This window comes from Cadophora gregata (genome assembly GCF_030347475.1).
Source record: "Cadophora gregata isolate MNR1 chromosome Unknown scaffold_9, whole genome shotgun sequence".
Lineage (NCBI taxonomy): Eukaryota > Fungi > Ascomycota > Leotiomycetes > Helotiales > Ploettnerulaceae > Cadophora > Cadophora gregata.
In genome coordinates, this window is record NW_026695932.1 from 919,358 (window position 1) to 947,264 (window position 27,907).

At 48.2% G+C, this 27,907-nt stretch overlaps 7 protein-coding genes and 2 non-coding genes across 9 annotated transcripts; 7 read left to right on the plus strand and 2 right to left on the minus strand.

Moving 5' to 3' along the window:
- Positions 1 to 1,006: 1,006 nt before the first annotated feature.
- On the minus strand, positions 1,007 to 5,264 carry ONS95_014625 (uncharacterized protein). The gene has a single exon (XM_058508288.1). It carries the CDS (start codon positions 5,249 to 5,251, stop codon positions 3,773 to 3,775), a length of 1,479 nt encoding a protein of 492 aa, XP_058355973.1. The 5' UTR covers positions 5,252 to 5,264; the 3' UTR covers positions 1,007 to 3,772.
- On the plus strand, positions 5,265 to 7,785 carry ONS95_014626 (uncharacterized protein). Its single transcript, XM_058508289.1, has one exon. The coding sequence runs from the start codon at positions 6,647 to 6,649 to the stop codon at positions 7,667 to 7,669; it is 1,023 nt and encodes a 340-aa protein (XP_058355974.1). The 5' UTR covers positions 5,265 to 6,646; the 3' UTR covers positions 7,670 to 7,785.
- A 733-nt stretch (positions 7,786 to 8,518) lies between these two features.
- On the plus strand, positions 8,519 to 9,787 carry ONS95_014627 (uncharacterized protein; the record flags this gene model as incomplete). Its single annotated transcript, XM_058508290.1, has 3 exons — positions 8,519 to 9,042; positions 9,093 to 9,594; positions 9,650 to 9,787. The coding sequence occupies 3 exons, from the start codon at positions 8,519 to 8,521 to the stop codon at positions 9,785 to 9,787; spliced, it is 1,164 nt and encodes a 387-aa protein (XP_058355975.1).
- A 232-nt stretch (positions 9,788 to 10,019) lies between these two features.
- ONS95_014628 (uncharacterized protein) lies at positions 10,020 to 10,238 on the plus strand (the record flags this gene model as incomplete). The annotated part of the gene is made up of 1 exon (XM_058508291.1): positions 10,020 to 10,238. The coding sequence occupies one exon, from the start codon at positions 10,020 to 10,022 to the stop codon at positions 10,236 to 10,238; it is 219 nt and encodes a 72-aa protein (XP_058355976.1).
- Positions 10,239 to 10,780: 542 nt separating this feature from the next.
- ONS95_014629 lies at positions 10,781 to 10,866 on the plus strand. The gene has a single exon. It is a non-coding gene; the product is annotated as a tRNA-Ala (tRNA).
- A 382-nt stretch (positions 10,867 to 11,248) lies between these two features.
- Positions 11,249 to 11,353, plus strand: ONS95_014630. The gene has a single exon. It is a non-coding gene; the product is annotated as a tRNA-Ala (tRNA).
- A 793-nt stretch (positions 11,354 to 12,146) lies between these two features.
- ONS95_014631 (uncharacterized protein) lies at positions 12,147 to 13,591 on the minus strand (the record flags this gene model as incomplete). The annotated part of the gene is made up of 2 exons (XM_058508292.1): positions 12,147 to 13,188; positions 13,245 to 13,591. 2 exons carry the CDS (start codon positions 13,589 to 13,591, stop codon positions 12,147 to 12,149), a joined length of 1,389 nt encoding a protein of 462 aa, XP_058355977.1.
- An 8,057-nt stretch (positions 13,592 to 21,648) lies between these two features.
- On the plus strand, positions 21,649 to 23,784 carry ONS95_014632 (uncharacterized protein; the record flags this gene model as incomplete). The annotated part of the gene is made up of 2 exons (XM_058508293.1): positions 21,649 to 22,054; positions 22,106 to 23,784. 2 exons carry the CDS (start codon positions 21,649 to 21,651, stop codon positions 23,782 to 23,784), a joined length of 2,085 nt encoding a protein of 694 aa, XP_058355978.1.
- Positions 23,785 to 26,097: 2,313 nt separating this feature from the next.
- Positions 26,098 to 27,444, plus strand: ONS95_014633 (uncharacterized protein). Its single transcript, XM_058508294.1, has one exon. It carries the CDS (start codon positions 26,168 to 26,170, stop codon positions 27,035 to 27,037), a length of 870 nt encoding a protein of 289 aa, XP_058355979.1. The 5' UTR covers positions 26,098 to 26,167; the 3' UTR covers positions 27,038 to 27,444.
- The last annotated feature ends 463 nt before the right edge of the window (positions 27,445 to 27,907 follow it).

Here is a 27,907-nt window from a genome sequence, read left to right on the forward strand (position 1 = left end):
GCTGTCTGCCGGAAGAGATCGGTCCCGATCATCTGAGAAAGTGGTTCGGCAGGTGCTGTGGCTGCAGTTGGGAAGTTTTCAGCTGTTTCACTTACTAGACCCGATGTGTATGGACTTTTTAATTTGGCCAATATTCCTTCCCAAGCGCTCTGCCATGCTGGACGTCCGCCTCAGCATTCGACTGATGAAAAACGATAGATCAGACTGATCGAGGTGGGAAACAAGCATGCAGCATGAAAGGCTGTTCAAGTCATGCCAAGGTTCAGAGCTGTCTTCCACTGATGTGTAAGAGAAAAATTCAACTGCCGAATGCTTCTAGACTCAACGAAGCCAGACAATCCATCGACTCTTACATGTTATGCCAAATATTGAATGAGACTAATGTTCATATTCGCAATATCAGTATTTCTCTGGCAAGACGGCAATACACTAACAATTTCCATCAACCTCAACAGCAAACCTATACTTACAGGTCAAAGTCAACGACTCCCTCCCGCAGCACCAAAGAAAAGAAATCCTACGACTTCGGACGGGAACTCAAGACATCTCAATCCGCAAGCCAACCACGTTCCAACGTCTTCATTCCCATGCCACCGTGCCAGAAGCGTCCACCTACACATCGGCACTCAATCACATCGCATACAGGAGACATTAGCATACCATCATCTGCAACCTGTTCCAATCCACTCGCCTCGAGTTACCCAATAGCTTGTTCGCCTGCAAGCCATCGGATCCAGCCCCTTCTCCAAGACTTCGACTCAGAGAAATCACGGCGCCGGTCCCGTCGAACTAGTCGTAGCTTCGACTGGAACAGCGGGATGTGATTTAGAATTGTAAGAAGGATGCAGACTGTGGCTGCTGTCACTCTTGTGCAGGTGTGGCCCGGGTTTGGTACAGAATGCAAGTGTCAAAGTTTGAGGAGGTTAACATTCCATCTTGGGATTCTTCAGCACGTTGTATCCGTGGTAATCATGGGTCGTTTAACTTAAGACTGTGTGGATTGTAAAATGATTATAAGTTGATTATTGCTTGGGCACTCGACTTGGTTTTATTGTCTCGCGTAGAATGCTCCGGTCACGCTGAATGTGTTGTTTACATGATCCTTGGGACTGCCGGGCCAAGACACTTCTTTCCTTCTCGCAAATCTCACGGTCTTGTTCTTTGAAGCAGGAAAGAGGAAAGGGGGGCTTTCCAACCCACAGCCTTGGATCTAGAGCCCAAGACTATTTCCACAGCAAAAGTTTGCTTTCCGGCGTACTTTCCATCGTCTTACGGCAGAATACCCTGACACATAGCCTTTCTTCCTACAAGGCGAGCGTCGTTGTGATTGTTCTTCACTAAACACACTATTCGAGCAGTAACCCACCAGACGAATATTACACACAAAGTACCCTTCTCCACTGCACAGCACCCAGAAGCCATCGACACACTCACAGGACACGCCTCAGCATCCACAGTTCATACGCCAACCGAAGCGTCAACTGTTGACAAGCGCCTCTGGACTTCGTTCCTGGAGTTGTGCTTCGAGGCTTGAGCAAAACCCCGATCAACAAGATCAATTGTTGAAAACTCCAGCTACCATTTCCTACTGATACGTCTCTAGTCCTTGAACTGTGAATGCCGTGTACAGCACGGCCTCATGCTGGTGTCAAGAAGCACAATTTTGCAAAAGCAACGATTAATCTCAAATCCGTTATCACGCGCAATCGAGACCCGATTCTCCAAATCACTCTACCCGTCGGTCTGGCACTCTAACACACCCAAGATGCACTACAGAGGAGAAGCTCATCGGCTCCAAGATATCAAGACTTGACCAGAACTTCTGCCCCTTGTTCTTCCCTCCCATTCCGCTTATCGAATGTTCTATTGGCTTACTTACGACAAGGCTCTTCGAGAGAAGCTACTCCTAGATGCGTTTGCAAGCGGTGCAGAAACCGTTACAACTCTCGCGATTCGGGTGAGCTATTCGAAGCCACAGTGAAGCTGGCGTCATGCCGTCCGTGTTTCTGCAGCGCCAGTACATTCTCGGGCAGCTTCCCGCTTTCCAGGTCAGATAACTTGCCTACCTGGCCTGGGAACGGGTTGACAAGCCAAGTAGAAATACGTTTCATCTTTCATTAGCTTGGGCTAACAAATATCAACTAGCACTACCATTCCCCGACACGATAGAGCGCAACCCCCTCGAATGCGACAAGAAGGCATCATGTTCGAGACGTCTTCCCTTGTTGGATACCATACAATTACGCTCCGTGAACTTTCTAGAGCATGAGAAGTTAATGGTTGGACGAGTGCCGAGTACGATGAGAGTCTCTCCAGCAACGATGTTGAAGCAGTTGAACGTAACAAATCGGAATGCAACCCCGTATCAGATCCAACTGTCCACTCCAGCTCTTGCCCATTCGTCCCCCATATATTCTCACCGAGCAGCTCTGTATTCAACTTGTAAATCTATTCACATCTAGACCTACAAACAATTGCGAGTCTGAATTGTCACCTACTCTGCACCAGCCGTCGATTCTAGATTCATCCAGCACCACTCCAAGCAGTAAAGTCCGACTGCGTCTCGCCAAACGAGTCAGAGACTCAGAGTTGGCAACCATACTTACCCCATGATCCCAGCTACCAAGCTCCGGCCTTTACCCAGCAGACTGGTCCGGTGCAATCTTTCAGGTTAGTTTAGTTTGGCTTGGTATTACTAGAAAGTTACTTAGTGTTGGTGCTGGTGCCGGTGGTAAACTGGTTACGCTGTAGTCTCGGGCTTAACCGAAGCGGCGGTCGATCTGGGTCTGGATCTGAAAGGACTTCCTGGAATCCCGAAATTCGGGTTCTGGAGTCAATAAGTAGAGTTTAGCCAAGCTATGGGGATGGTGAAAGGATGGCACAGAAAGTCGGAGAAAACAAATCCAAGGACGGGAAGACTGGCACCGGCAGAGACTTGGACGTCAGGGACGCTATTGGCAAGTCAGACTACTGGAGACAGAAATGGAATTTTTCTGGCGCACTACAAATCAGGAAATGGAGATTTGTCGGGGTCCAGTAAATCCTAGCTGGGTCAGGGAATTGTATCATTGTTGTCACGAAGGTGAAATTATTGGGTAGTCAGTCGATTCGTGATTAGTCCTGATGAGCTGATGAGCTGAGGTGTGATCGTGAAGTTCGCTTACCCGCCGAGACATGAGAGCAGCTAACTTAGCACCTAGTTTGACGTGCAGAACCATAGGCAGACAATCCTCCTAATGATCCTGCTACCTAGGCTATGAATGGGAGCAGCATCTAGCCACTCCATACGACCTGATGGTGACTTGATATCAGACTCTCGAAAATACGGACATGTTACCATACGGACGTGAGGTGCTCTTGAGCATTGGAGAACATTTATGGTATTAAATCAACAAGCACTGCATGCTAGAATAGACTTCTCTACCATGCAAATGCTCATATCGTTCTTGCCCTGCTAGAAGAGATTCCCAGTCCACTCAGTCTTATGGAAATGTTGGCCAAATGACCACTTCGCAGAATCTAGAAACATCGAGGCAAACATTTTAGAGTATCCTACTCAAGGACCTGCTCGGACCCTACGTCACTGTAATATCTTCTCTGCACTCATTGGCATAGCCATCCACTCACATCTTCAGGCGAGGCTGTTGTAAACAAATCGTTCGTAGCTGTGCATTGCAGGACAAGCTCCAACATGGAAGAGCATCTGCTCCATTCAGGTCTATGGTATCATACACATTCTGTACACATTATGGACGTCACAGGGTATCAGATCTTATAAAAGCAATCCAAGTCTTAGAGTCGCAACCAACATACACAAGCCCACACTAGTACTCAGTCTAACTCCTCCATTCTTCTTACCTTCACCAGTAGCAGTGGCAGAAGGAGAACTTGAGGAAGTCATCGAAGCTTCGTACGCTGCTTGGCTACCGATGGCCCATCCCAGATCCCCATCCGTTACATTATGCGATACACATTGTAACTCGTCTGGCCCCTCTGTATAGGCCAACGTATTATTCGCCAGCCCAACACTCAGAGTCCTGGTTTGGTAATCCGCGAAGACGTAGACCTGGCTCAGAAACGGCGCTCCAAGAATAGGTGATTTATCTGCGTCTGTCTCTTTACGGAAAGATACGAGGTTGGAGGGTACGGTGATTTTGAGACCATTGGAGAGTGTGATTGTTATCTCGGGGGAATCTGAGCCTTGGAGACTTTGGTAGACGGACTGAGGAAGGACAAGCGCAGCTTCTTGAGGTTCGACACATGCTGTGAAGGTGGATTTGCTGATTTCTTGACCCGAGACAGCCATGGATGCCACCTCTACCTCCCATGGACACTGTCTAGCTAATTTGAATGCTCCAACTGGGTAGGTTTCCTCCAGAAGATCGCCCTGTACTCGACTTTTGGAATAGCCGCCCAATATCATGGTACCATTCCGCTCGAGTTCCGGACCAGCTGCAGCTGGCACTCCGTAGTACAGCCCAATAGACCGAGATGCAGTTCTGCCACTCTCGTAGACGTATTTCATGAACGTGGAGTTCAGGCCCAGTCCTAGCACTTGCTGCTCACTTGTATCCACGAATCCCAGCATTGCGCCCTTTCCTGCAGTAGCATTGCTTCCGAACGAGTCGTAATGGGAGATTGAGCCGAATATTTGCCCTTTAACACTGGACGAGTAGTAATGCTGTGGCAGAACTAAGTTCGTGTAAGCGGTACCATACTTGACATCTGCATCTTTCACAGCTGCGGTCGTGAGAGCGTTCTCGGGTGAGCCCGTGAAATTCGATGAAGTTTCGAGGTAAATCGGCGCCGAGGTTTCGAGGTCGTAGTATCCGTGGCAGGTGAACGACGGGTCGAAGGTGTACTTATTATCCCAGCTCTTCGGATCATAATTTTCATCGTAACTGAAGCTATTGGGACAAGGCGCATCTTTGGAACCAGTTGATGTCGTAGCGATGTATGTCTGATTGTAGGCAGTCGAGAGTGCCGCAACTAGGGGGTATGGTTGCCCTGGGGGCTTCTGTGACCCTCCTTCATATTGCACACCGATCCAGAGATATGTACCACGCTGAGAGGAGAGGGAGGAGTCCGAGGTCCACGGGTTGGAACTCAGCTCGAATCGAAGGATGTCAGAACCGAAGTTAGGGTCATCGCAGACTCCTGGTCCGCTGGCAGCAGACAGAGCTGGGAATGCGATGGAAAGAAGGAGAACAGCATCTCTAAATTGATGTCTGTTGAACGAATGTGGTGGCATAATGCCAAAAACGAGTGGGACGAGAAGCCGATGTTGTACCAAAAACGCCTCCAAAATAGGGGTCTGAAGGTTCTCGGTTGTGCACAACTGCAATGCCAAGCATTCTCCAAGATACCTATCCAATTCCTGCCTCTGTCATAACCAAGTCTCATCAGTGTTCGTTCACTTTTGTGTGAAGCGGTATTTAACACATCCGCAGTGCGAACCGGTTAACCTCAGGTCTAGAGAGACCATTTTGCATCAAGATTTCGATGAGGTCCGATCAGGTCTACCGTCAACTGCCTGCCATATCGGATCTTTGAGCAGCCAGAACAATTGCACTCGTTATCATGACCACCATGCGTTCCAGCAGGTGGGATTCTAGCTTTGTCCCAGAGACAAGCTTCAAACTTGAACAGCCCATACTCAGAATACTGAAAGTGATTCAAGGTTCTATAGCCTTTCCATCGACTTGGAAGTGGCCTGATTCGCCTAGGTGACGGAAATCCGGTCATGCACAACGCGCTGTGTGTGCTGGATGTCAGATACTAAGAAGCTCTGGACCAGAGGGTCACTTCTTCACTCCTTGTTTTCATGATGTTGATACACACTCTGGTAAGAGTGAAATATCCTAGATTGTCAGGGTCAACGATGCCGAGAGGGCGAGGTGCGCGGCCCGCCTCCTCCCACCGAGCGGCTACGCCCCATTGACAAGATCCGACATCAACCAACTCTCCCTGTATGTACTTCGATCGATGCATATGTTTCGTAATCTGATCTCATGTATTACTGAATTGCTGCCAATAGGTGCACTTGCCGACGTGCTTCAGATTGGGGTCAATGTGCGGAGATTGGCAGCACTGAGTTGCTGTTCTGGGGAATGGAGAATCGACGTGAAGTACTTTGCGGGGTAGTAACCTCTTGACGAACAAGGTTCGCGGGTCGCACTGCCAGTATCTTTGAGCTCGAATATGGCTTCGGAAGCCGATCGAAAGCTTCTACAACCGCAGCGACGAGGTAGCTCTCAGCTTTGAACAAGTGTCTGGACGCATTTCAGTGCGCGAAGAGCCGATCTTAGCCTGGGCATGCGAAACAAAGTATCATTCGTCACTTTGAGGTGAGCATGCTGAGTCTTCGTGAAACGCCCAAGTGCGGATCTTTTCAAGGCAAGATCTCGCTTCGGAAGATGCTCAAGTGTACATCTAGGTAGGCGGTTGCGGACTATCCCACTTGCCCGAGTTCCCGAGTGTGTGCTAGAGACTTGATATATAACCCTCGTGGTTTCGTGATCTTACTCTGGGCATCCTACATCTTACCATCTTGGTCTCTCTCACATCTCAGAAGCTGAACCCGGAACTTCCTTAGATTCTTTCCTTGACTTTATTCATACAGCATATCACATTCCCACAATTCAAGATGTTTGGCAAGGTCACTATCGAGGACCACTTCAACCTTCCGGACTTTGCTGAGAAAGCAAAGTGGTGGGCTGGCTTCTTTGCTGTTGATGCCGATCGACATGTTCGCGAAATCAGCGACGTCGATAAGATCAGGCTCGAATATGCAAACAAACATGGTGTCGGATACCACATCTTGTCGTACACAGCACCCGGTATTCAAGATATTGCCGACCCAGCCGAAGCACTGCGAATGGCTCAATTGACCAACGACTGGATCTATGAGCAAATAAAGGACAAACCAGATCGCTTTGGTTCTTTTGCTGCTTTGCCCATGCATGACCCTGCTGTTGCAGCTAAGGAGCTGAGACGTTGTGTTGAGAAATACGGATTCAAGGGTGCTTTGGTGAATGACATCCAGATTGCTTCGGATGGAAAGTCACTTATTTTCTACGATCAACCTGAATGGGATGTTTTCTGGCAGACAGTTGTGGAGCTCGACGTTCCATTTTACCTCCACCCGAAACAGCCGACAGGCGTGGTCCACGACACCTTGTGGGCGGACAGGAAATGGTTGATCGGGCCACCTCTGTCATTTGCTCAAGGAGTGAGCTTACATCTCCTCGGAATGGTTGTCAACGGTGTTTTCGACAGGAACCCAAAGCTGCAAGTAATCATTGGTCATTTGGGCGAGCATATTCCATTCGACCTGTGGCGCATCAACCACTGGTTTGAAGACATCAAGAAGCCATTAGGTCTGTCAATCAAGAAGACGATTCGTGACTACTTCCGCGAGAATATCTGGATCACAACATCCGGGCACTTCTCGACACCAACGCTGAAATATTGCATAGAAGAGTTGGGCGGCGCGGATAGGATCATGTTCGCCACGGACTACCCCTTCGAGAATTACCACGATGCATGTACTTGGTTCGACGCGTTGAAGCTGGATTTAGGTCAGAAGGAGAAAATTGGGAGAGATAATGCGAGAGGGTTGTTCAAGTTGAAGGCATTCAAGGATTGCGATTCATATGATGCGTATTGAGGAGTATTAACCGACTTCTGGCGCAAGGGAAGGAGCATTAACAGTTTCATGATAATTTCCGGTCATCTTGAGCCAGTCCAACAACATTGGCTATAAAATAATATATCCCTTTCCACGCTCTCTCTTCAATCGTCTTGCTTGTTTTAAAGTTCTGCAGAGCATTCTATTTCTGAGTTCCTCTCTCCGTGAGTCTTGGACAAGTGTCTGTAACCTCCCGTGGTTTTAGTTGCATTCATTTCTCGTAGATAACTTTATCTGGTTCTATCTCTGTATTGGGTCGAACCGAACCGACTCTCACCTGCCTCTGACTCGGATTTCCTCCTCCTGATATTCGATCTATCAAGCTGTGGGGACCCCCAGTATTCGTCAAAACATCCCACCTTCGAATGAGCTACCCTGCAACGGCTTTCCTGCCATTGACGGACCACATTGCCGACCTAGTTTTCCACGAGGAGCTACTCTTCCTGATTCATCCATATACATGTTCATCTCTTCTAGGAATTGCCTGGATATCAATCCTTGGCTCGTCTTTCGGGACCGAGAAATATGCTTGGAACCTCACATTCGGTCCTTCACTAGCTGAATGCTTAATTCATATGAGCTTGGAAGCTTCAGTTCGACCAGTTCTCCCCATAGAGGCTAGCTAGACATTGCTCGTCAAGCCTCGCTGCCGTCATCATGAGTGCTACAGGCTTGGCATATTCAGTGTCGTGATGAATTTCTCCAGCAGGTGAGCTTGTTCTGGAAGTGGTCTTCCATCATTGATGTCAGAAAAGTATTAAAGTCGCCCTTCAACATTTCATATCTCACAGAGTAAATGCTAAGATTCTAACATAATTGACGATCAGCATGCACTTAGTGAAATTTTCCGTTCGAGGCTTGCTTCGCATTTTGTTTACTGTCTTGACTTTCCAAGCTTGTTTAGCAATCTCTTCGCTTAGAGTCGATATAACAGTTGGCACAGTCTACATCATTATTATTGGAACGCACCCTGATGTTGTCCAGTTCCTTGGTATCCCTTTCGCTGAACCTCCAACCGGTGACCGTCGATGGACGCCTTTCGTAGCCAAAACTCCCGCAGGAGACATCGATGCTACATCTTTGAGCCCATCATGTCCTCAATACGACACCTCAATCCCATCAACATATGAGATCGACGCACGAGACTTTCTCATCTCAGGTCCAACATCTGAGGATTGCTTGACACTCAGTATCTGGGCTCCTCTCACGGCAGCCAACAACTGCAGCGAGAAATTACCGGTCATTGTTTGGATCTATGGTGGTGGTCAACTTACTGGAGGTGCTCAAATCGAGTATCAAATTCCGACGCCGTGGGTTCAGAGAAGCCAAGAGCATATCTTGGTGCAAGAAAAGTAAAGTAGTAATTCCTGCAGCTTCGGAACACACATTGACAATAATACAGCAACCGTCTGAATATCTTCGGCAATCCACATGCTGCCGGAATAAAGCCAACGCTCAACCTTGGTTTGCTAGATCAGCGACTCGCCACGGAATGGGTCCGGTCGAACATCGCCAATTTCGGAGGTGATACTTCCAGAGTCACTATGTGCGGTCAATCTGCTGGAGCCAGCTCTACGGACTACTACAACTTCGCATATCCTGAAGACCCTATCATTTCCGGAATCATTTTGGACTCTTCTTCAGCTATTAGCAATGCACCAAGCAGCGATCCGACAGGATTCAATTTCACTTTTCTGGCAGGACAGTTTGGCTGTGGTAATCTGACTGCCGACGCAGAGCTCACATGCATAAATGATGTCAGCTTTGTAGATATTGAAGCTTTCCTGAAATCGTATCAGGATAATGGGGCGTTACCGAGTGTCAGCTTCACACCAGTGGTCGATAATGTGACGAGATTCTCGAACTATACTGCAAGAGCGTTGGCTGGCAATTTTTCTAAATTTGTGGGTTGCACTCGTCGTCCTAGAGTTTTGGGATGATCAGCTGATAATTATCAAGCCTGCCATTCATGGTACCAACAACAATGAGGGTTCATCACTTACCGATTGGGTCAACAACGGAACGACGTACAACGAAACAGCAGCTAATGCCAACACAGTTCAACGAATCTGCTGGGCACAGCAAACTACCGAGTAAGATCTATTTTCTATATTTACTTCTGAACTCAACTTGAAATTGACATGGGAATAAAAATCGATATGCGGCTAACGCAACCACCTTCCGCTATTACTACACGGGGAACTTCTCCAACATCTCTCCCCGTCCGTGGCAAGGCGCTTATCACTCCTCCGAGCTCCCTCTGATATTCGGAACCCACGACATTGCTCACTCGGAATCCACACCGTTCGAGTTCGCCGTTTCGCACAGAATGCAAGATCTCTGGCTAGCTTTCATGAAAGATCCCGTCAATGGCCTGCCAAGTCAGGGATGGCAAGCGTATGCTCCAGGAGGAAATGCTTTGGAGTTTGCGTGGGACAGCCAGGTGACGCCAAATATCCCTTTGAGTGAGTTTGCCGAGTTGTGTAATGGCCCTACTGCGATTCGGGGGGCAGCTCCTCCGGATCATGTGGGGCTGCATGACTTATAATGTGAACCTGGGGAAACTTGTGAAATGTCTTTGAAAGCTAGTGTACACAGACCCAGCTTTCATGGATTGATGGGAGTTGACTTTCTAGGCAAGCTCTTAAAATCTAACAACAACAGTTGATCGGGCGGTACTTGTAAGCCATATGAATCCGTATCAAATTGTGATTGAATAATTTCTAGCCTTTTCCCTTGGATCCTAGAGTTTTAGGACGTGGAAAGAATCCATAACGTTGAAGTGATGAACTCGTCTTTGTGTTGATGCGAAACTCGCTTAATCCCAGCACAAGTACAAAAAACTTGCCCAATTATGAATTGCAACAAAGTAGCATAGCGAAGCACTCTATGTATGGCATGTGGCATAAAATGAACCTCTCAAGTGATACCGAGATGTTCTGGAGACTCCTATTTATTTCCTAGCTCGCTAATCAATGCTCCACTGGTCTGCGGTCCTTACTCGGCAGTCTCACATCAAACCCTAAAGACCCACTTGAAAACCGCACGTAAAGAAGGTAATAACAACATTTCTCTCATCCAATCACATTCGGGCGCGTGGTTTAGTGGTATAATATTCGCTTAGCACTTGTTTAAACAATTGTGAATGGTCCTGGGTTCGATTCCCAGCGCGTCCAATACAACTACAAATTTTCTTTTTGCTTCTTTTTTTGGATTGACCGTACCGTACCTATTCAAGCCCAACAAAGTTTTGGCTTCTAGACTGAAAAATGTTTTGACACTTCGAGGTTACAGTGGGGAATACGGGTCGAAGTTGATCTGCAGCCAGCCTCGCCTCGCTTGATTTTTGCAACGACATGTACCAGAACACAGTACCTCGAAGTCACTATGAGGAGAGATCAAGCATTACTCACTCCTCTTCACTAGTCTAAGCCCTTTTTTTTCCCCTTTCCCTCCACAAATCACTATCCACTTGAGATATCCAAATAACACAATCTGCGTCATTCAGAAAACAGGGCGCATGGTTTAGGTCAGTTCCATCTCCTCCAAAAACCTCCGGGTCATCAACTAACTTCTTCAAAAGTGGTATAATATTCGCTTAGCAATCATTCCTCTGAATGAGAATAATGTGAATGGTCCTGGGTTCGATTCCCAGTGCGTCCATTGATATATCCTTCTTTTTTGGATGATGTTCTCAGCTCTACTTTTGCTTTTTATAGACTCGACAAACTGTTCATCTATCTTTTTCAGGGGAAGGCCAGGGCTGAGTTGCGGACAGGGTTCAAGACCCGTATTTGATCACATGATAAATTGAGTTAGTCTACCTACCCGGGCAAGTCGAAACTTTGAAGACTGAAGAGAGGCATTTATCACTCTTTGATAAGTAGATGAACTTGATCTACTACCTATCTCCCTCATGCTATGCCAACTTTTCTCCACGAGATTCAATCCCTCGAAAGGCGAAAGAGTAACCACTTGCTTGACTATTCGTCCCACTCTCAGAGCATATGTTGTTGGAATTTGGGCAATGCTTGTCAACTATGGTGCAGTGTTGACATTGGGAAACTCCCCGCAAAACGCTTCCTGTAATCGGGTTGCGAGATACCCTTACGCACAGTCGAAGAGGCACGTGGCAAGGATCCATCTCCAGCATGGAATCCATACGATTAATTTGCGAAGACAGTGGAAGTACTTCTTTCTTATTTCTGGATCAGATATCTCCTCCTGTACCAAATGAGCCCTCAATCCTTATGGGACAAAGTGAAAAAGCAAAGTTACCCACGCATTCTTACACCACGTATTTAGACACAGTGCCCACTTAACATGTAGTATATTCAACACGCAAACATGCTAAAAGACGTCTATTGCAGACTTGAAAGAACAAGGTTTGCAAGAAGTGCAGATTATCACACCATTAATCATATAACTGCAAGGACAGCAAGCTGTCTCTCTATTTTCAAGATTTCCAATCTGCAAGAACAAGCTCTCCGATTGTGACCTCAATCGACTTGTTTGCCGTATCATTGGATTTTTGGCTGGCATAGTCACGTCTGTATCCTTGTAACATGGCGTCCATATCTGCCTTCATCCTGGCTTTCTTTTTCTGGTATTCCTCACTGGCCGGTGTCTCCACACAGCCTACCACAACACAGGCGTCCTGTCGAGCATTGAACTTCGCAATCTGGACTGTTTTCAGGTTAGGCATCCTAAGGATTCCTTTCAAGTCTCTAAACCTGAACAAATCTGTGAGACAAAACGGTGATACACGTCTGGTATATGACTTATCTTCCCAGACTATCCTTCTGATGCTGTGGGTTATTTCAAGCGAATGATAGTTCGAAAAGGCGCTCAGGAATTCCCAGTTGGAGTATCCATCACGTCGAAATACGAGAACATCTTTCTCTCCATCAAAAGGAATAGTAACGGCACTGTGGAGGTGACGGGATATGGAAAGATGTCTCTTAAACACCTCCGTCCGAGACTCATGACAGACTACAAACAATGACGATAATTTCGTGCTGCATCTAACAGACCAAATGCCACCTCTTTCGACGCGAATCTCGATCAATCGAGGCTCTGGATAGGCTTCTGTCCAAACACGAAGGCGCAACTCTGCTGGCATTCTGGGAAAGAGCGTGAACTTATCAGGTGTCGTAGAGTTGACTCGGCATTGCAGACCTATAGAAGGATCAGAGGTAGAAGCGGATGGCGCAAGATCCGAAGTGGTGGGCAGTTGTTGATATTTGCCACCGAGACAATAAGCCATAGGAGTGGACAGCAGCTGGACAGCGGCAACATCATTGCTGTTCGTGATGGAGACCGTGCTGAGAGCTATCTCTGTCGAACGTCTACCTTTATTGGAGGTTTGTTGCTCAAGGATATTGTCGGTAGTCACTTCGGAGGTTCGAGAACTGCTGTCGGTATGAGAAGTGCTGTTTGTGTTTGTGTGTCTGCAATGGCGCATCTTTCGATGGTAGGCAAGAACACGTCGTGCGTAGCTGTGGTTCTTTGTCAGCAACCACCAAAGGTGATGAGGACGCGGTCCAGAGCTTACAAATGCCAAACCCAGAGGTGTCCGAAGATTGATGTGCTGCTCCAGACTCTACACTCTCGGGTGCAAGCTTCCCCTCCATTGCGGTGGTCATGCTGGTCGAGATGTTGCTGCGTTGTTTCCGGTCGAAGCAATTTATCTGAGATGTTGAAGTTGTGTTCTGGCACATCAGAAACATAGACATGAGCTGAGTTACCGAAAGTACCTAAGAACTGGGAGCACATGACCGAAGCCAACATGAGTGGATTCACCGAAACAGTAACTGCAAGCGTGATTTTGGGAAGGAACGAACGGAAAGTGAATGTCGACTCAACAGAGTTCTGATATTCGCCTACGACATCGAAACACATTATGAAAGAGTTCGACCGCTACTTTAACCTCATCATCATCTCTAGAATTTAGGTCATGGTCACCTTATTAGACGGTACTAAAAGTTTGGGCTGACTTCGAGACTGATACTCTGGCGAGAGATGGAATATAAGGTTGCTCAAATGATATCAGCTTTGCTGGAAACTCGCGTTGACGACACAATCAATCCAACACCATTATCAATAAAACTAAGTTTCTGTCGCCTTTCTAGACGCCGTTAAGCGCTTGGCTTGATTTTGAGAGGAGCCCTTCTTCTCTTGCTGGCGATTATGTGTTGACTTTTTGGATTGATTTTCCCATTCGTCGTCAATGTGGGTTTCCAGCAGAGTTGATGCCATCTGAGGAGAGCTGCATACATACCGTCACTCAAATAAAGATGATGACACGAGGACAGAATTAAGCAGAACTCGGAAAACAGCAGCTCATCTTAAGATCACGATCACATACCTTTCCAGAAGCCCTCCTGGGGATAACTTTTTCAAGATGAAATCTTGCGTAGACCGATGGAGAATCAACGCTGGAATTATAAGCTTCCATTAGATACATACGTACCAGCTTGCACCTGAGGAACTGCGAAGGACCTCAATCAGCTCCGTTTGAATGGTGTGAATATCATTGTTTATCCAGACGCAGGCAATGGCCTCGCTTCAATTTTGGCTTGCAAACTTCCCGGGTCATCTTCCTGTGGGAAAGTCTCCATGGTAGAGAAAGCCCTGGACCTTGTCATATGGTATACTCATAATAAGGAAGCTGTTTGCCATATTTAGGCCGCGTACTCAAGTCTGGAAGTTGGAACTTGAACTGGTTATTTTGCCTGGAGGATGAGAGTTTGGTCATGACATTGCACCAAACTAGGCTGTCATTGCTATCGCCTTCACGATGACTGTTCCTCGGCTTAACGGGTGTGTGATGTGATGAAATCAAAGGCCGATGGCCCGTTCGTATTCGTGTTCGTCTCAAGGGGAGTGGAATGAAGTGGTGTGACTCGAATGAAGGTCATGAGGTAGCAAGAGAAGAAGGAAATGTCTTTAGGCTACACGTAATAACACCAAATTCAACCGATCCAGACTTCGGTCTGGGTCTGAAATGGGTACCCGATACAGGTAGTAACGGGCCAGGATGATTCATGACTGACAAGTACAAGTGTACGAAAAGGGCGTGAGGGAGGTCCACTTCGCCACTAACTAACCCATGAGTGACTGTCACTCACTCTCATCCCGAGGAGTTCTCGTCCATAGCGATACAATCACGATGCGAACTCAGGCGGATCGTAGCCATGCTTGGTATGTCAGAGATTTGGATGGATTCAATACTTTTCTTGAGTCTGGCTGGCTATTGACCTCGGCGTTTCTATTCTCGTTGGCATAGAAGAGTCACAGTGGAATTCAGGAGACGTAGCCTTGCCTGAGAGGTCATGTCAGGGGCGACGGCGGAACCACTCGAGTCACACACGAGATCAGCCCTTGCTCCCTTGCCTAGAACGTAGGATGCGAGACTGGAGCCTCGCCTTGCCTCGCCTCAACTCTCCGTAACCGTGAAAGTTCTCACGATGATTCATGACTTTGAATGAAACTCGGCTGATAATGGAGGAAATTAGAGGCAACAGAGACATCTCAGCATGAAGAAATCCACGAGCCATGTGACGAGTTTCACGATGTCAACTAAGCTCGAGCCGCACCAAGTACCTGAATCCGCTTACGTTGGCACGGTGACCCTTGAACAACACAATAATCACCCACCCGCCCAGTCCACAAGTCAAGGATGGATAACGTCGGAGCAACAGCTCCTAGAGAATCAGTGACCAGTGACCACTGACCACTCTACCAGCCGCAAACTTGAGACGAGACACATGGATGCAGAAGCCAGCTGGCGCTTATGCTGGGTGGTGCTGAGCTTCCGGCGGCAGGTGATATACTCGTGACTCATATTCCATACATGGATCCACTGGGGCGAATAATGGACGCGTGCTCACAACAGGATTGGAATGGATCTGGATAAGTCCAGGTTACACAGGCAATCCTTGCGAGTAGAGATGGAATAGTATTGTAGGCATCATATGTGTGCTTCTAGAATAGAATGTGAAGATGTGAAACAGGTACAGATATCTGCCTAACGAAACAAACGAAACGAACGTGTTATTTGCATGACATGCATGACATAGATCTGGTCATCTGCATATGTACCAAAGTAGTACAAGGCTGGACGCAAACAAAAGTATTCTGGCCCCCAAGAATGTCAAAGTGTTGAATTCCGCCTCGCAGCCTAAGTTGTGAGAGGAAGCTAGGCTTCTCGTGATGCAAGGCTGGCGGATTTGTACCCCTCCTGCCCTCTTCACCGTTTGATGGAGGGGTCACATACGTCAGATATGGATCCTTCTGCTTTTCTTTATTATTTCTTTCTCAGCCTGATGGATGGATGCATGAAGCTGGGAAGTGGCGCTGGCCACTCCTGCTTATCCTGTCTTTGATGAGGTGAGGGTTTCTTGTCATGGCTCGGCTGAAGATGCTTGGCTGAGTGTAGGCAGCAGCTCTCGCATCAACAATACGACCACGGCCACCACTTTTGGCTTAACCTTCCCAACCCTAACCCTGAAATGCGTGAAAGAACGAATGATTGCATGGCAATAAACGAGAAATATGAGGACGAAGGTCATCGCTGCCGAGAATCCCGGCCAATGTGGTGAAAGCAAAACAGGCAAGCGCACAAGCATAAGGAAAAGGATACTGTAGATAAAAGATAATGAAATCCCGTCTTACGAGGAGATACTCCACCAGCTCCATCCTTCATTCGGCCTGCCTGCCTGCATACCTAGTTACTCACGTAGGTGGATATTCTGAAGAGGGTGTGCTGGAAAACCGAAGGATCGGATGGAAGTCGAGGGGTCTGAGACATCCATGGTATGGACGAACAACCCTCCATGATGTCCATGAAGATTTTTCTTGATGCTCACACAGCCATCAAGAAATCAAGAAAGGAGACATCTGATTCATTTGCTTTGCTCTGCGGCCGATCCGATGGCGGTGCTTCTTTGCCTTCAGAAGCCGAGAGTCAAGCCTCTTCATGCGAGAATTCTCGCGCCGGACATGCCAAGTCCCGTGTTAATTCTGCGTTCATGACATTTCCAGTTTGCCGTAGTAATACTCAGCCAGCAAAAGATGGTGGACGGAGTGTGGCTGGGGCTTGGACTTTAGGGGCTGAGGAAACCCTTCTCCGCTCCGGACCTGTGATAAATGGGGAGTGCAGACCAATCAAAGTGGCAAGATTAGAAATTTAGGATTAACATTTTTCCCGTCCTTGGGTTGAGACTTTTTTGTTTGCGTGTGGTGTGGGATGGAATGATGGATCGACGCTCTTTCGATCAGGCTTCCGTCCAGATGTTCTGGAATTTTGCTGCATTAGGTCTAGAGGTGGCCAGATCGACTCATCTCCCGCTCCTTTCATCCTTGAAGATTCGTTGGGCTTGGGCTTGGAGAGTTCGGGCTTGAGCTTGGTAAACTGTGAAAATGGGGAACCTCCGATATAGGCCGATCGGGCTGTAATTTGTGGGAAATCTCGGAATGTCATGAGATCAGCATTTGCGAAAACAACTGCGTGAGTCAGCGTGGTGTAGTGTTGGGATCCAGGGCAGAAGGTGTTTGATTTGCCGTCACGGAAATTGAAGAGAGTTGGAAGCGATGCGAGGGAGGCGCCTGATTTGTGAGCTGCTGAGACAGGAGATTTCGGATCCTATTTTTGAAGGCGCGCGGTTACGGAAACAGTAAATCGCGCCGAGTTTGGCTTTGCTGACTCATGGACCTTGGTGCGATATTGCGTTGAGTTGCTTCATCCGTGGCGTGTCGATGGATCATGATCACGGTATTCTACAAGGAAGTCTCCTCATGATGGGCGATGAGCAAAAAACAACTCATTCTGGGATATCCATCCGGGATGTGTGCGTGGGGTGTACATTTCTTGGTCTTCCTTCTTTCTCTTTGTCTTGAACGAGTGGCGAGCCCAATAGGCCAAAGTGAGTTGAGTCACGAGGAAACGATTTGGGAATGACTAAATCGTGACTTGTTGGGATATTTTTCTTCGGTCCTTTCTGCAGCACACTGCACCACAGATGATTCAAGACGAGGTGTCTTTGTTCCAGACTTGGTGATACGAGGGCTAGTAGCCCCGACGGAGATGTATGGTCCCGTTTAGCGGGAGCTAAAGCAATGTATTACTCTGTCTGACGCTTGCAGCCTGGTACGGAGTGAGATGTGAGAGTGAGAAGTCTAAGTGAGGTCAGGCATGATGGAACTTGAGTCATTCGGAGGGTTTCGTCAGGAGCTCTGCTATTGGTCTGGAGGAGGTGATGGATGGTTTTGAGATCTTGACATCTAGAACGATGGCTCTAGATCTTCGAAATTTCAGAAATATCCTGGAGAAGTTCTAGAGATTTCTTTGGCATGGCTTGTGATGCTGCAATCGTGAGGGGATAGGAAGCAAGCCTGCGTGGCATGGCATGCCGTGGGGCCCATCCACGATCCATGAAGTTGCTTAGTAAAGGATCTTGGGAAGCACAGTCGACAGGAAGGATTGCAGGTTCGACGATATTTGCAGACAGGCGCGGGCCAGTTGGCTGCTACTGGCAGCGCCGGCCGCCAGCATGAAGCAAGCTGCAGCATGATGCTGATGTTGTGGTAGACGAGGCCAATCATCACGGCTCTCCATCTGGGAGCGGGGAAGCCTCGCACGGCGGCTATTGGCTGTGTGAGACAAGGAACAACAGTTTTCAATGATAATGAGAACAGAAGTTGATGATTACCCTCGTTGCTTTGTTACGCCTTGGATCGAGGCACCTGTGGAATGTCTGGGATGATTCTTGCCGTTGCTCCCTCTGCAGCTTTTTGATCCATGAATACTGTGATTAATCGGGCGGTAGAGTATCAAAATAGCAATAACGTTGGTGCTGTTCCCAGAAGAACCCTCCAGATTATCCAGGGTTAGAAGAGCTGACGGACGTTTGGTGTGGTTGAAACTGAAGATGATACGAAGGTTGGCAAGCAGGAGTCCGGTACCACGTCCAGCGCCTCCTTCGTGCGAGTTGCATTATCAAGATTCCAGCTTGGCGGGATTTCAATTGACGGTGCTGCAATTTCAAGGTTGAAGTGACGAAAGTAAGGTGCTTAGGTGAGTACTTCTGAGCCTGGTGGCGAATACATGGGCACTAGGAGGAAATACCGTATCCGGCGATGTGTGGATCCGCCTCGTCCCAATTGACGTGGCGATATGGTGCACGAAATTGGAACGCCTGTTGGTCATGATCAGGCTGATAATCATCATCATCAGCACCATCGTGTGTCCGGCTGAGGACAGGTGAACCATGGCAAGCATTTTCAAAGGTGGATACTTGGACTGAGACTTGGGACTCGATTTTAGTCTTGGGTATGCGCACATCTTGGGAGGCTGAGAGCCTTCAGTGCCTGGTTAGAAGCATTCTGAATGTTCGAGGTTTTGCCGTTGCACAGCGCCTTCTCGCAGCGGCGCACTGGACAGCGCCGGGTCCATGCCCAGCTGCATGACTACTGGTATGTACGCAGTACGCACTGCTGCTCAGGTGAGTAGAAAATAGATCATAGAGGACCAGAAAGAGAGACAGATGTACAGAAATGGCAATGAAAAGGGGGAGAGATTCGTGTGCTTCTCCACACTGCTATGCCTGTGGCTACCAAGTCTAGCGGTCGAACGATGGCAGTGTTAGTGGCAAGGCTATGCTTCAGACATCTGGATTACGAACGGGCTGAGGAGGGGAAGAGCATCGCAAGCCCCGTTGACGATCCAAGACTTTCAGAATGGTGAGTAATAATGCCAGTAAAGTGGAGGTGTTCGTGAGGACTGTACGCGATGTAGCTGGTTCATCATCATGATCTGATCTGATTGTGCCGGAGATAGACTGGTGCCCCAGAGGAGAACAGCACATTGCATGGGCTGGACCCACGATCATAGGTTGTAACTGCGGAGGTTGTGGTAGGCTGGAAAATAGGAGAAGTTCATTTGCTGCCGCTGGTGGACCAACATGATACGAAGTAGCTGCTTGCTGCTTGCTGCAGAAGTCAGGATAGACTGGATATCCGGATAGAAAAGACGCAAGAGATAGGTAGGTAAGTTCAGTACACATCTCATGCGTATTCTGGCCCTCATTCTCATTCTCGTCTCGGGCCCAGTCCGTCCAGGCAGGCTTGGAAGCTGGGGATAGCCTCCTCCCAGGGCTTGTCGAGTGCTGTGCTGTGCTGTGCTGTGCTGTGCTGTGCATGGCTACGGGTATGTGATGCAAGCGGCAAATTTAAAAATTGCATTACCTACTAAGCGAGTCATAATCATAATTTTCAACGCTTCTCGAGTTGAGTTTCCTGGGGCAGGGAAATAAGGATGTGTTCCATTACTGTACTGCGGTGGCGGAGGGTTTCTTGGGAAAGAGGGTGGACGACCTGTGAGTGGCGGCGTGCGTGGAGGTTGAGGAGGATGAGCAGCACAGTAGTGCGGTCCAGTCAGTCCAGCTCGTCCAGTCCAGTCCAGTCCAGTCCAGTCAGAGATCCGTCCAAGCCCCTGTAATGATGGATGCCTCGCTTGAGCCAGGCACCGTAATTCGCCATCGCCATCGCATCGTGTCGTGCCAGCCGTCCCCACCTGCACCTCACCCTCACCCTGACCCTCACCCTCAACTTCGAAGCCGAAGCCCAGCCCAGTCCAGGCTGCCACAGTGACCAGAGACGCAGGTCAACCGTACCATACCCACACCCACACCTACACCTGCCTCTGCCTGCTCCTCCCCAGCACACTGCCCAAGCACAGGCCACCTCTGCCTTCGCTCCTGCTGCTGTGACTGTGACTCTTCACTTTCCTTCGCTTGTTCGCTAGCAGCCACTCTGGCCACTGCCCGCCAGGCGAAGGGCTCCACGCTCCACGCTGCCTCCCTGGTCCCCCTCCCCCCCAAATCCAAATCTCACCCCGTCTGTAACAAAACCGAGCCATGCCCGCAGCCTCCTCTCTGCTTCTGCTCTTCACCACAGCAATGTATGATCCCAAAGAATAGACCAGCGGCTCTTTGAAGTCTGCACAACGACCGCCGCCGCCCCATTACAATCTCGAAAACCAAACCAACACCGATCAAACATCTGCAATCTCTCCTGTTTCTATATTATTTTTCAAGTCCTCATTCCCCTTCCCGCCATCTCCGTTTCTGCGACAAAGCGACCACCTCGCTCGTCCCCCAGCAGAGGTGACTCCAGCACCCAGTCATACGCCGCTTCCCTCCAACGACCACCACAACTCCTCTTAATTCAACCTCTCGCCACATTTCGTTATCTGCGCACCTCTTTGTTCTTATTTTACTTCCTTTGATACCCCTGGGAAAGAAGCCTGGTTGTTGTTTTCAGTAGCAACAGCGTCAGCTTTCGTTCCCTTTTACTGGTAGTGGTCGCGATACCGGCTAGCTTGCCACTTCAAACCCACTCCGAACCAGTCACTCGCACTCGACTTCTGTCAGGTACCCTCTGACTCTGAGTTGACGCCTGCTTCTAGCAAAGACACCTTTGTCTTCCGCAAACACTCCACTCAATCTTTTTTTGTCACCTGTCGATATTATCCTCGGTCCACCCCGCGGTCTTCAGATAATCTTCACCCCATACAACCCTCCTCGAATACTCTACACCTCTACCTCTCTCAATGGTAGCTAGATCCCACAACTAGCCCACCATTTACCACAACAGCTTCCACTTTCATCGTCGAAAGCTTCACAATGATCCTCGCCCTCAACGAATTCTCCCCAGTCGCCAGTCTTACATCGTCTACCGGTACCATCGTTCGTGAAGAGAACCCAAAAGTCTCTTCTCTCTGTTAGCTTCCTCCTCCCTCGATCATCTCGCTCAGCAACGGCATACGCGGTTGTTTTGGGCCTGTATCTAGTCAGAAGGTTCCACGGCTTCAGTTAATAACGGTTTATCGGTTTGGCTTTGTACAGACGGCGACTGGAGAATTTACCATACCTCCATAACCCTCGAATTCCCCGAAGATGAATTGCGGCGAAGATGATTCGCCGCCTTACATCACCTCATATCGAAATGGTCCATACAGCTCCTCAATAGCTTCCTCCGCATCCTCCTCTTCCGCCTCGGTCTGGTCTGATGCTTCCTCACAATCATCCGACGATTCCTCAGTTACCGGCGCATCTTCCGACAATGAGATCTCAGAAACAAACTGCTGCACAAGTCAGCCTGAACCTTCCTTTACATCGGCCAGCACTGTCTGCGAACAAGCACCTGCGGTCGCCTACTGGTCAAAACATAAGTCAGGTGAAGTTGCACCAGAGCAACGACATCCAAGAAGGACAAGTGTTGGAGCAAATACTCGAACAGGATGCCCTCCTTCGTTAGTACGCCAATGCGATCGAAAGGTCAATTTCGTCGACGGCCTTGTCGGTAAGATATGAAATTCCTCAAATAAGTCCCCTTACTCAATGATCCCTCCAGATTCTTCTGCTCAAATTGTCGAGGCAATTTGGCCCCTCTCATCGGTTGTCTGCCGTAGCGAGATGGGGAACAAAGGCGTTCTTCCTCTACGCACATTTATTCAAGAGACTCTTCGACGATCACGGACAAGTTACTCGACTCTCCAAGTCGCTCTGTACTACCTGATCTTGATCAAGCCTCATGTACCAAAACATGATTTTACAATGGAACAGCCGGATGATGCACACTCTATCAGAGCACTTCAATGCGGACGTCGCATGTTCCTATCAGCTCTGATTCTCGCTTCCAAGTATCTTCAGGATCGCAACTACTCTGCGCGTGCGTGGAGTAAGATTTCTGGACTGAACACTTTGGAGATTAACCAAAATGAAATGGCGTTCCTCCTGGCCGTCAATTGGGAATTACATATTACGGAGTCGGTTTTTCAAAGATGGACCGAGATTGTTCTCGGCAACAGACCAACACAACCACCTTCGCCTGGCTCAGCCTCGTCTCGCTTAGCCGAGCAGGACTGGAAATCAATCATTCTTAGACTCACCCCTGAGTTGGATAACATCGAGGGTCTCTCACCTTCGACGTCTGCCAAGGCATACGCCAAATCTATTAGTGCAACCTCTCCACGATCTTTTGCACCTATGGTTGCCGACCGAAACACCTTTGGATATGGTTCCAACGAGTCGACACCGACTCCCAAATATTACACTCCCAGTATTTTGGAGCCCTCACCATCCACGGTCTACCCTGCCAGCAAGCCCGCGCCAGCTCTTGGTCTGCTACCAACCCCAAGACTGACCCCGCAAAGCGCCGGATTCAACACTCCTGCTGTGAGTGCTGCGTCTTACTTGCTTGGCAAGTCGTCAATGGGCTTTGCTATGGCACAAGCTTCAACCATCAGTGCTTCCCAAGTCAATGATAAGTGGCAACAACATTTGTCTTCTTCACCACAGTCATACGTCTCACATCGTCGATCATCATTGGCCAATTCGGTCTCATCAATGTCATCGCCTGAGTCAATGGTTTCGGATACGTCTTCTCGGTCATCTCGTTCGTCTTCAATCTCTTCTGCCTCGTCTTTGATGAGCGCGCCTCTCTCATCCAAATTGGATGTCCAAGCGCGCTGTCGATATGCGAAGCTGTGCAGTGAGAAGCAAAACAGAACCGTCATTGCCTCAGTACCTGAAGGCTACTGCGACAATGGACCAACATCGTCGCCAGAGTCATATGCTGGACCAGTGGGCAAGGACTTCCTTGACCTGTCCTTGGATACTCCCTTGGCTCGACGTGTTGAGTTGGACATGTACTCAAAAGATGAAGAAGCTGCACGGGCTCTTCAAGAGCTCCATAGCCACCCTAGGTCATCAGACTCTCCCATCAGAGCCGGTGCCAAACGTAGCAGACCGCAATCAATTGATAATTCCCTCCAAGAGAATGTTAGAGAGATGTTAGGTGACCACTATCAACCATTTGAGAGCAACTGGTCAGACAACTTTGTCCGCACTCGCTCGAGTCAGGCCATGGATGTCAGCCCTCAAGTTGCTGTTCGCTCTACGTCTTCTTCGTCTCTTGGACGTAAGAGAGTCTGCTGTGCTACAGAAGCCGCTCGTGGACTACCCCAAGCCATCCACCCTGCCTTTGGTGGCCTTGGTGGCCCTGGAATGTGGGAATCTATTTTAAATTAGTTACTACACCTTTCCGACCTATACATACATCTCTCTATTGTCACAACAGTACATTTTTCCTTTGTTAAAACCGGGGCTCGGCTCAACACACTGGGGCTTTTCGCATACGGCGCCGACTGTTGGTTTACTCAAAATCGCATCATTCCGGTGTCTGTCTGGTTATAGATGGGACCGGAGCGTTTGAGAAATACCACTACAGTTCTCTGTATTGCATCGCATGAATTCTTCCTAGTTGGTGTCCTGGGTGCCTGGACACTTGTAAGTTAAGAGAAGCGTTTGAGAGGGCATAGCGGTGGCTTTGAATTCAAGTAAAGTGGATTTTAGCACGGGAAACTGGCGAGTTAGGTGGTTGGCTGGCTGGTTGGGGTAAGGGAATGGTCATCTGCACGGAATTGGAGTTTACACTCAATCGAATCCTCAACGATTGTGGAACGGCGCGCATGGTTCTGATCTTGGTCTGGGGAGCTTTGAATTTGAGTTGTGCTTGAACGGATGCCGAACGTACCCCTGGACAATCCTGCAGAAAGGCGCATAAACTAGTACATAAGAAACTTCTTCCTCCTAAATGCAATGGCTTCAGAGATCGATCTATCTATCCTTCGTACCGTACCTACCTTCTTCGATTGTCTTCGTGATTGAGACTACTTGGCTTGAGGTTTAGTGCATTCTCATCACATCTCATTCCCCCCTCTCTTCGTCGCTTGGTGATCCGTGCTAATGACTTCGACTACGGTCTCCACAGTCTACGTAGGCGCGTACCCCGTCCACCCCCGGGGCATGGAGATCATCAGCACCTGCGGCATGTGGTGGCTGATTCGGGTTTCAAGACTCCTCATCGAATACGTAAGTGCCTATATGTTTCCGTCCTCCCAGACATTCAGTCAAGCCCATGGGCACGCACGTGGAAATCTCATAAGGGGCGTTTGGAACAGTATGGGCTGTGAACGTGAACTCCTTTTCTATTCTTTCCTGCGTCCCAGTCTTTGAGTGGAATGATAGATGAGTTGGTATGTGATGAGATGTTCAAGGCGGGGGGGGGGGGGGGGGGGGTAAGAACATGGAGCGCGGTGAGGGATAAGTAAGGTTAGCTGTGGGGGAGGGGAAGGATCTGACCTGAGCCCCTCCCTAGACTAATTGTCTGGCTCTGTCGGTGAGATACCTACTTACTGCTTGTAATGACCAAGAGGTTTTGGAAAGGCATCAGCCAATCCCATCGGAAGGTAATTCCCGGATTTTGGATGATTAGATGTTTTGATTACGTCCGTGATTTTCAGGAGTAGGCGAAACGTTTAGAAGACAGCGATGTTCTCAGGAGAAGCAGACACTTGATCATGGCGGGCGTCCTTTCGATGGATAAGTGCAGTGGATAGTGGATGTGAGTCAAAAGACACTTGACACACATCCACTAGACACTGACAACAAGTGCTCTAAACATCTCTGTGTTACCTGGATCTCTCCTTCCAGAAAACTTGCCTGAAACTTGAGACGTGAAAGATGTTCTCTTTTCCAGGAGATCACTAGACTAGATACCGGTCAGTTGACCTTTTGTACCTTGATATGTAATAACAGAAGATTATTTCTACCCATCGAAACATTTTATTCGGAGGTGTAAAGGTTGGAATAGGGTAAGCTATATGGATGGTCTCATTTACTTACACATCTCATGGGTGTTAATCTATATGAACCGTTGAGTGGTGTCAGGTTTCTAAGGTTGCTCTAACTGACCTCCTTTGCTCCTCTGAAATTTCAGCTCCTTGGATTGCGTTCTTGTTCTCCTCTTGGACACTGCTATGGAAAGTTTTCTGAAGTTGCTGCGTGTGAGACTTACTTGTTTTAACCCTACAGTAGGTGCAAATTCCTGAGATGTTACCTTCGCACGTGGCTTTCTTTGTCTCTTTGGCTTTGTTTAGGCAGGCTTTGTTTATTCCGACTAGGGTAAATTTAACCGAGATAAAAATAATAATCAATCTCTATACCGATACACGTGAGAAAGGGGATTTCCAATATATTTCCTTAACATTGAAAGGAATAGCGTTCTTCCAGAGGCGATTTGCAGTCTGTGTCGGAATTTCTCGGCTTTGTTGTGATAATAACTATGAGACCAAGCCACTGGAAGTGAATCACCTACATGTTTTTATCTTCAAATTTAACTCTCCGCTCCGATGAGAGATACGCTAGTAGCCTGGCCATGACGAAGTCAGGCAACAACTGTAATAAAATGTGGTCGCGTCGCGTTGCTCGACTTATCTATTACAACTATCTTCGAAGCATACCTCTTCTTCGAAGCTTCTTAAAAGTCACGTCTCCCCACTAAGGCCTTCAAACATCCTCATTCGAGGTCTCAACTACAATCTGAGGTCTGGTTACTCCTCGAGCCGTCAGCATGACACCTAATCTCGTTGATGTCCAATCTGCGCTTGGTATCTACCTATCTGGTTCCACTTCCTCCTCAACCTCCACTATCTCGACGGAAAGCAAATCCAACGATGCATCAAACATCCCCAGCATCAATAGAAGCTCGGTAACTTCTTCATCTGCCAGTGCAATGCCGCCAGTAAAATTCACCCTGTTCCCTAAATTCCCACTCGAACTACGACTGAAAGTCTGGCGTGAAGCTATCACACCACGCGTCATCACCATCTTAAGAGATGAATCGGCTGATCGTGTTACTTGGAAAGCAACAACCTCTAGTGCCATCGCTTTGCTCTCAGTCAACGTAGAGTCTCGTGCTGAATCACTGAAGATGTACGAGAAGCCTTTCGATACAAGTGCTATCCCAGGTCAGGAATCCGATCGCCGTGGACCATGCTATGTCAACTTTGCCCACGACTTGATCTATATCAACTTCATCCACCTCAATTATTGCTTCAAGGAGATTTTCGTGGAGGGAATGGTTGCCGCCGAAGATCAATTCATGAACATTGCGCTGGACGAGGACAGTCTGACAAGCATTAAGACCGAGCTGTACTATATGATCCAGGACAAGAAGTGGCAGCTGACACATCCTGATACACAGTTGGGTCCATGGACATGGGAGAGAAGTAGGCTACGAAATGTCAGAGAGCTTGTCATGGTTGTCGATCCTTCGCCACATGGCACGAACTCCAACAATAATACTCTCGGCGATGAGACGCCTGACGGGATATTTATCAAAAAGTCCACCGAGTTTGTCTTCGCTGCCTTCAAGGCCCTCCATCCTAATGTGATCGTCCCCGAACTTAGCACATGCTACCTACTACCGGAATCTAAATGAAATGACGTCCGTCATACTCATCGATCAAGCACCTGTACAAATACTCCGAACAATCGGCTGGGCGTATACGATTTTCTGTTGCATCTTTGGGTGGACTACTCGGGCAGTCATATTTTCATACACGAGGAAGCTCGGATGATGGAAATATTACCTTGGTGGAGCATACTTGTACTCCTCTTATGGAGCCGTCCGTCACATCTGGAAATAGGTGGCTGATATGATTTCTTGAGTCTCTTATCGACATGGCAAAACGGATTGGTTCTGCTCTCCTTAACAACTTGGTTTGACACTAAGGACAGCTTTGAATTGAGGATCAACCAATTAGGGTTGGCCTGCTGTTCTCTCCCCACTCCACGAATTATGCTTCTATACACTAAAATCATGGTAGGAGTACCCAAATAAAAGCGTTGAATTCGCCTCGGGTTTTCTTTCTGGCTAATGTGATATACTAACAAGTGCTTGGTGAAGTTTAATTAAGCTCAGTCTCGCTCTGACTGCAGTCCTGTCCTAGAACTCATTTCTTCAGTGAATTTGTGACTAGTCTTGATTTATATGCTCTGGTGTTCCAAGAGTATATCTTCACACATGCGTCATGACGACAGATGCCAGAAAAATGAAGTTGGTTGGGCCGTACTTGATTTCCGGGTGTTGCCGCTGTTCAAATTGTCCGAACTTCATATTTCGTCTCTGACAATGTTCCCTACTTGGAGAGGACAAATTGAAATCCAGGCGCTCGAAACTACTTTCCTCGGCGGTTCAAGCCATGCCATAGCTACTTTAGAAAATATAAAATACCACAACAACACTGGGCAAATTGTTTTGGCTCAATGAGGCAATGTAAGCGAAAAGGGGCTGGAAGCTCACGAACGG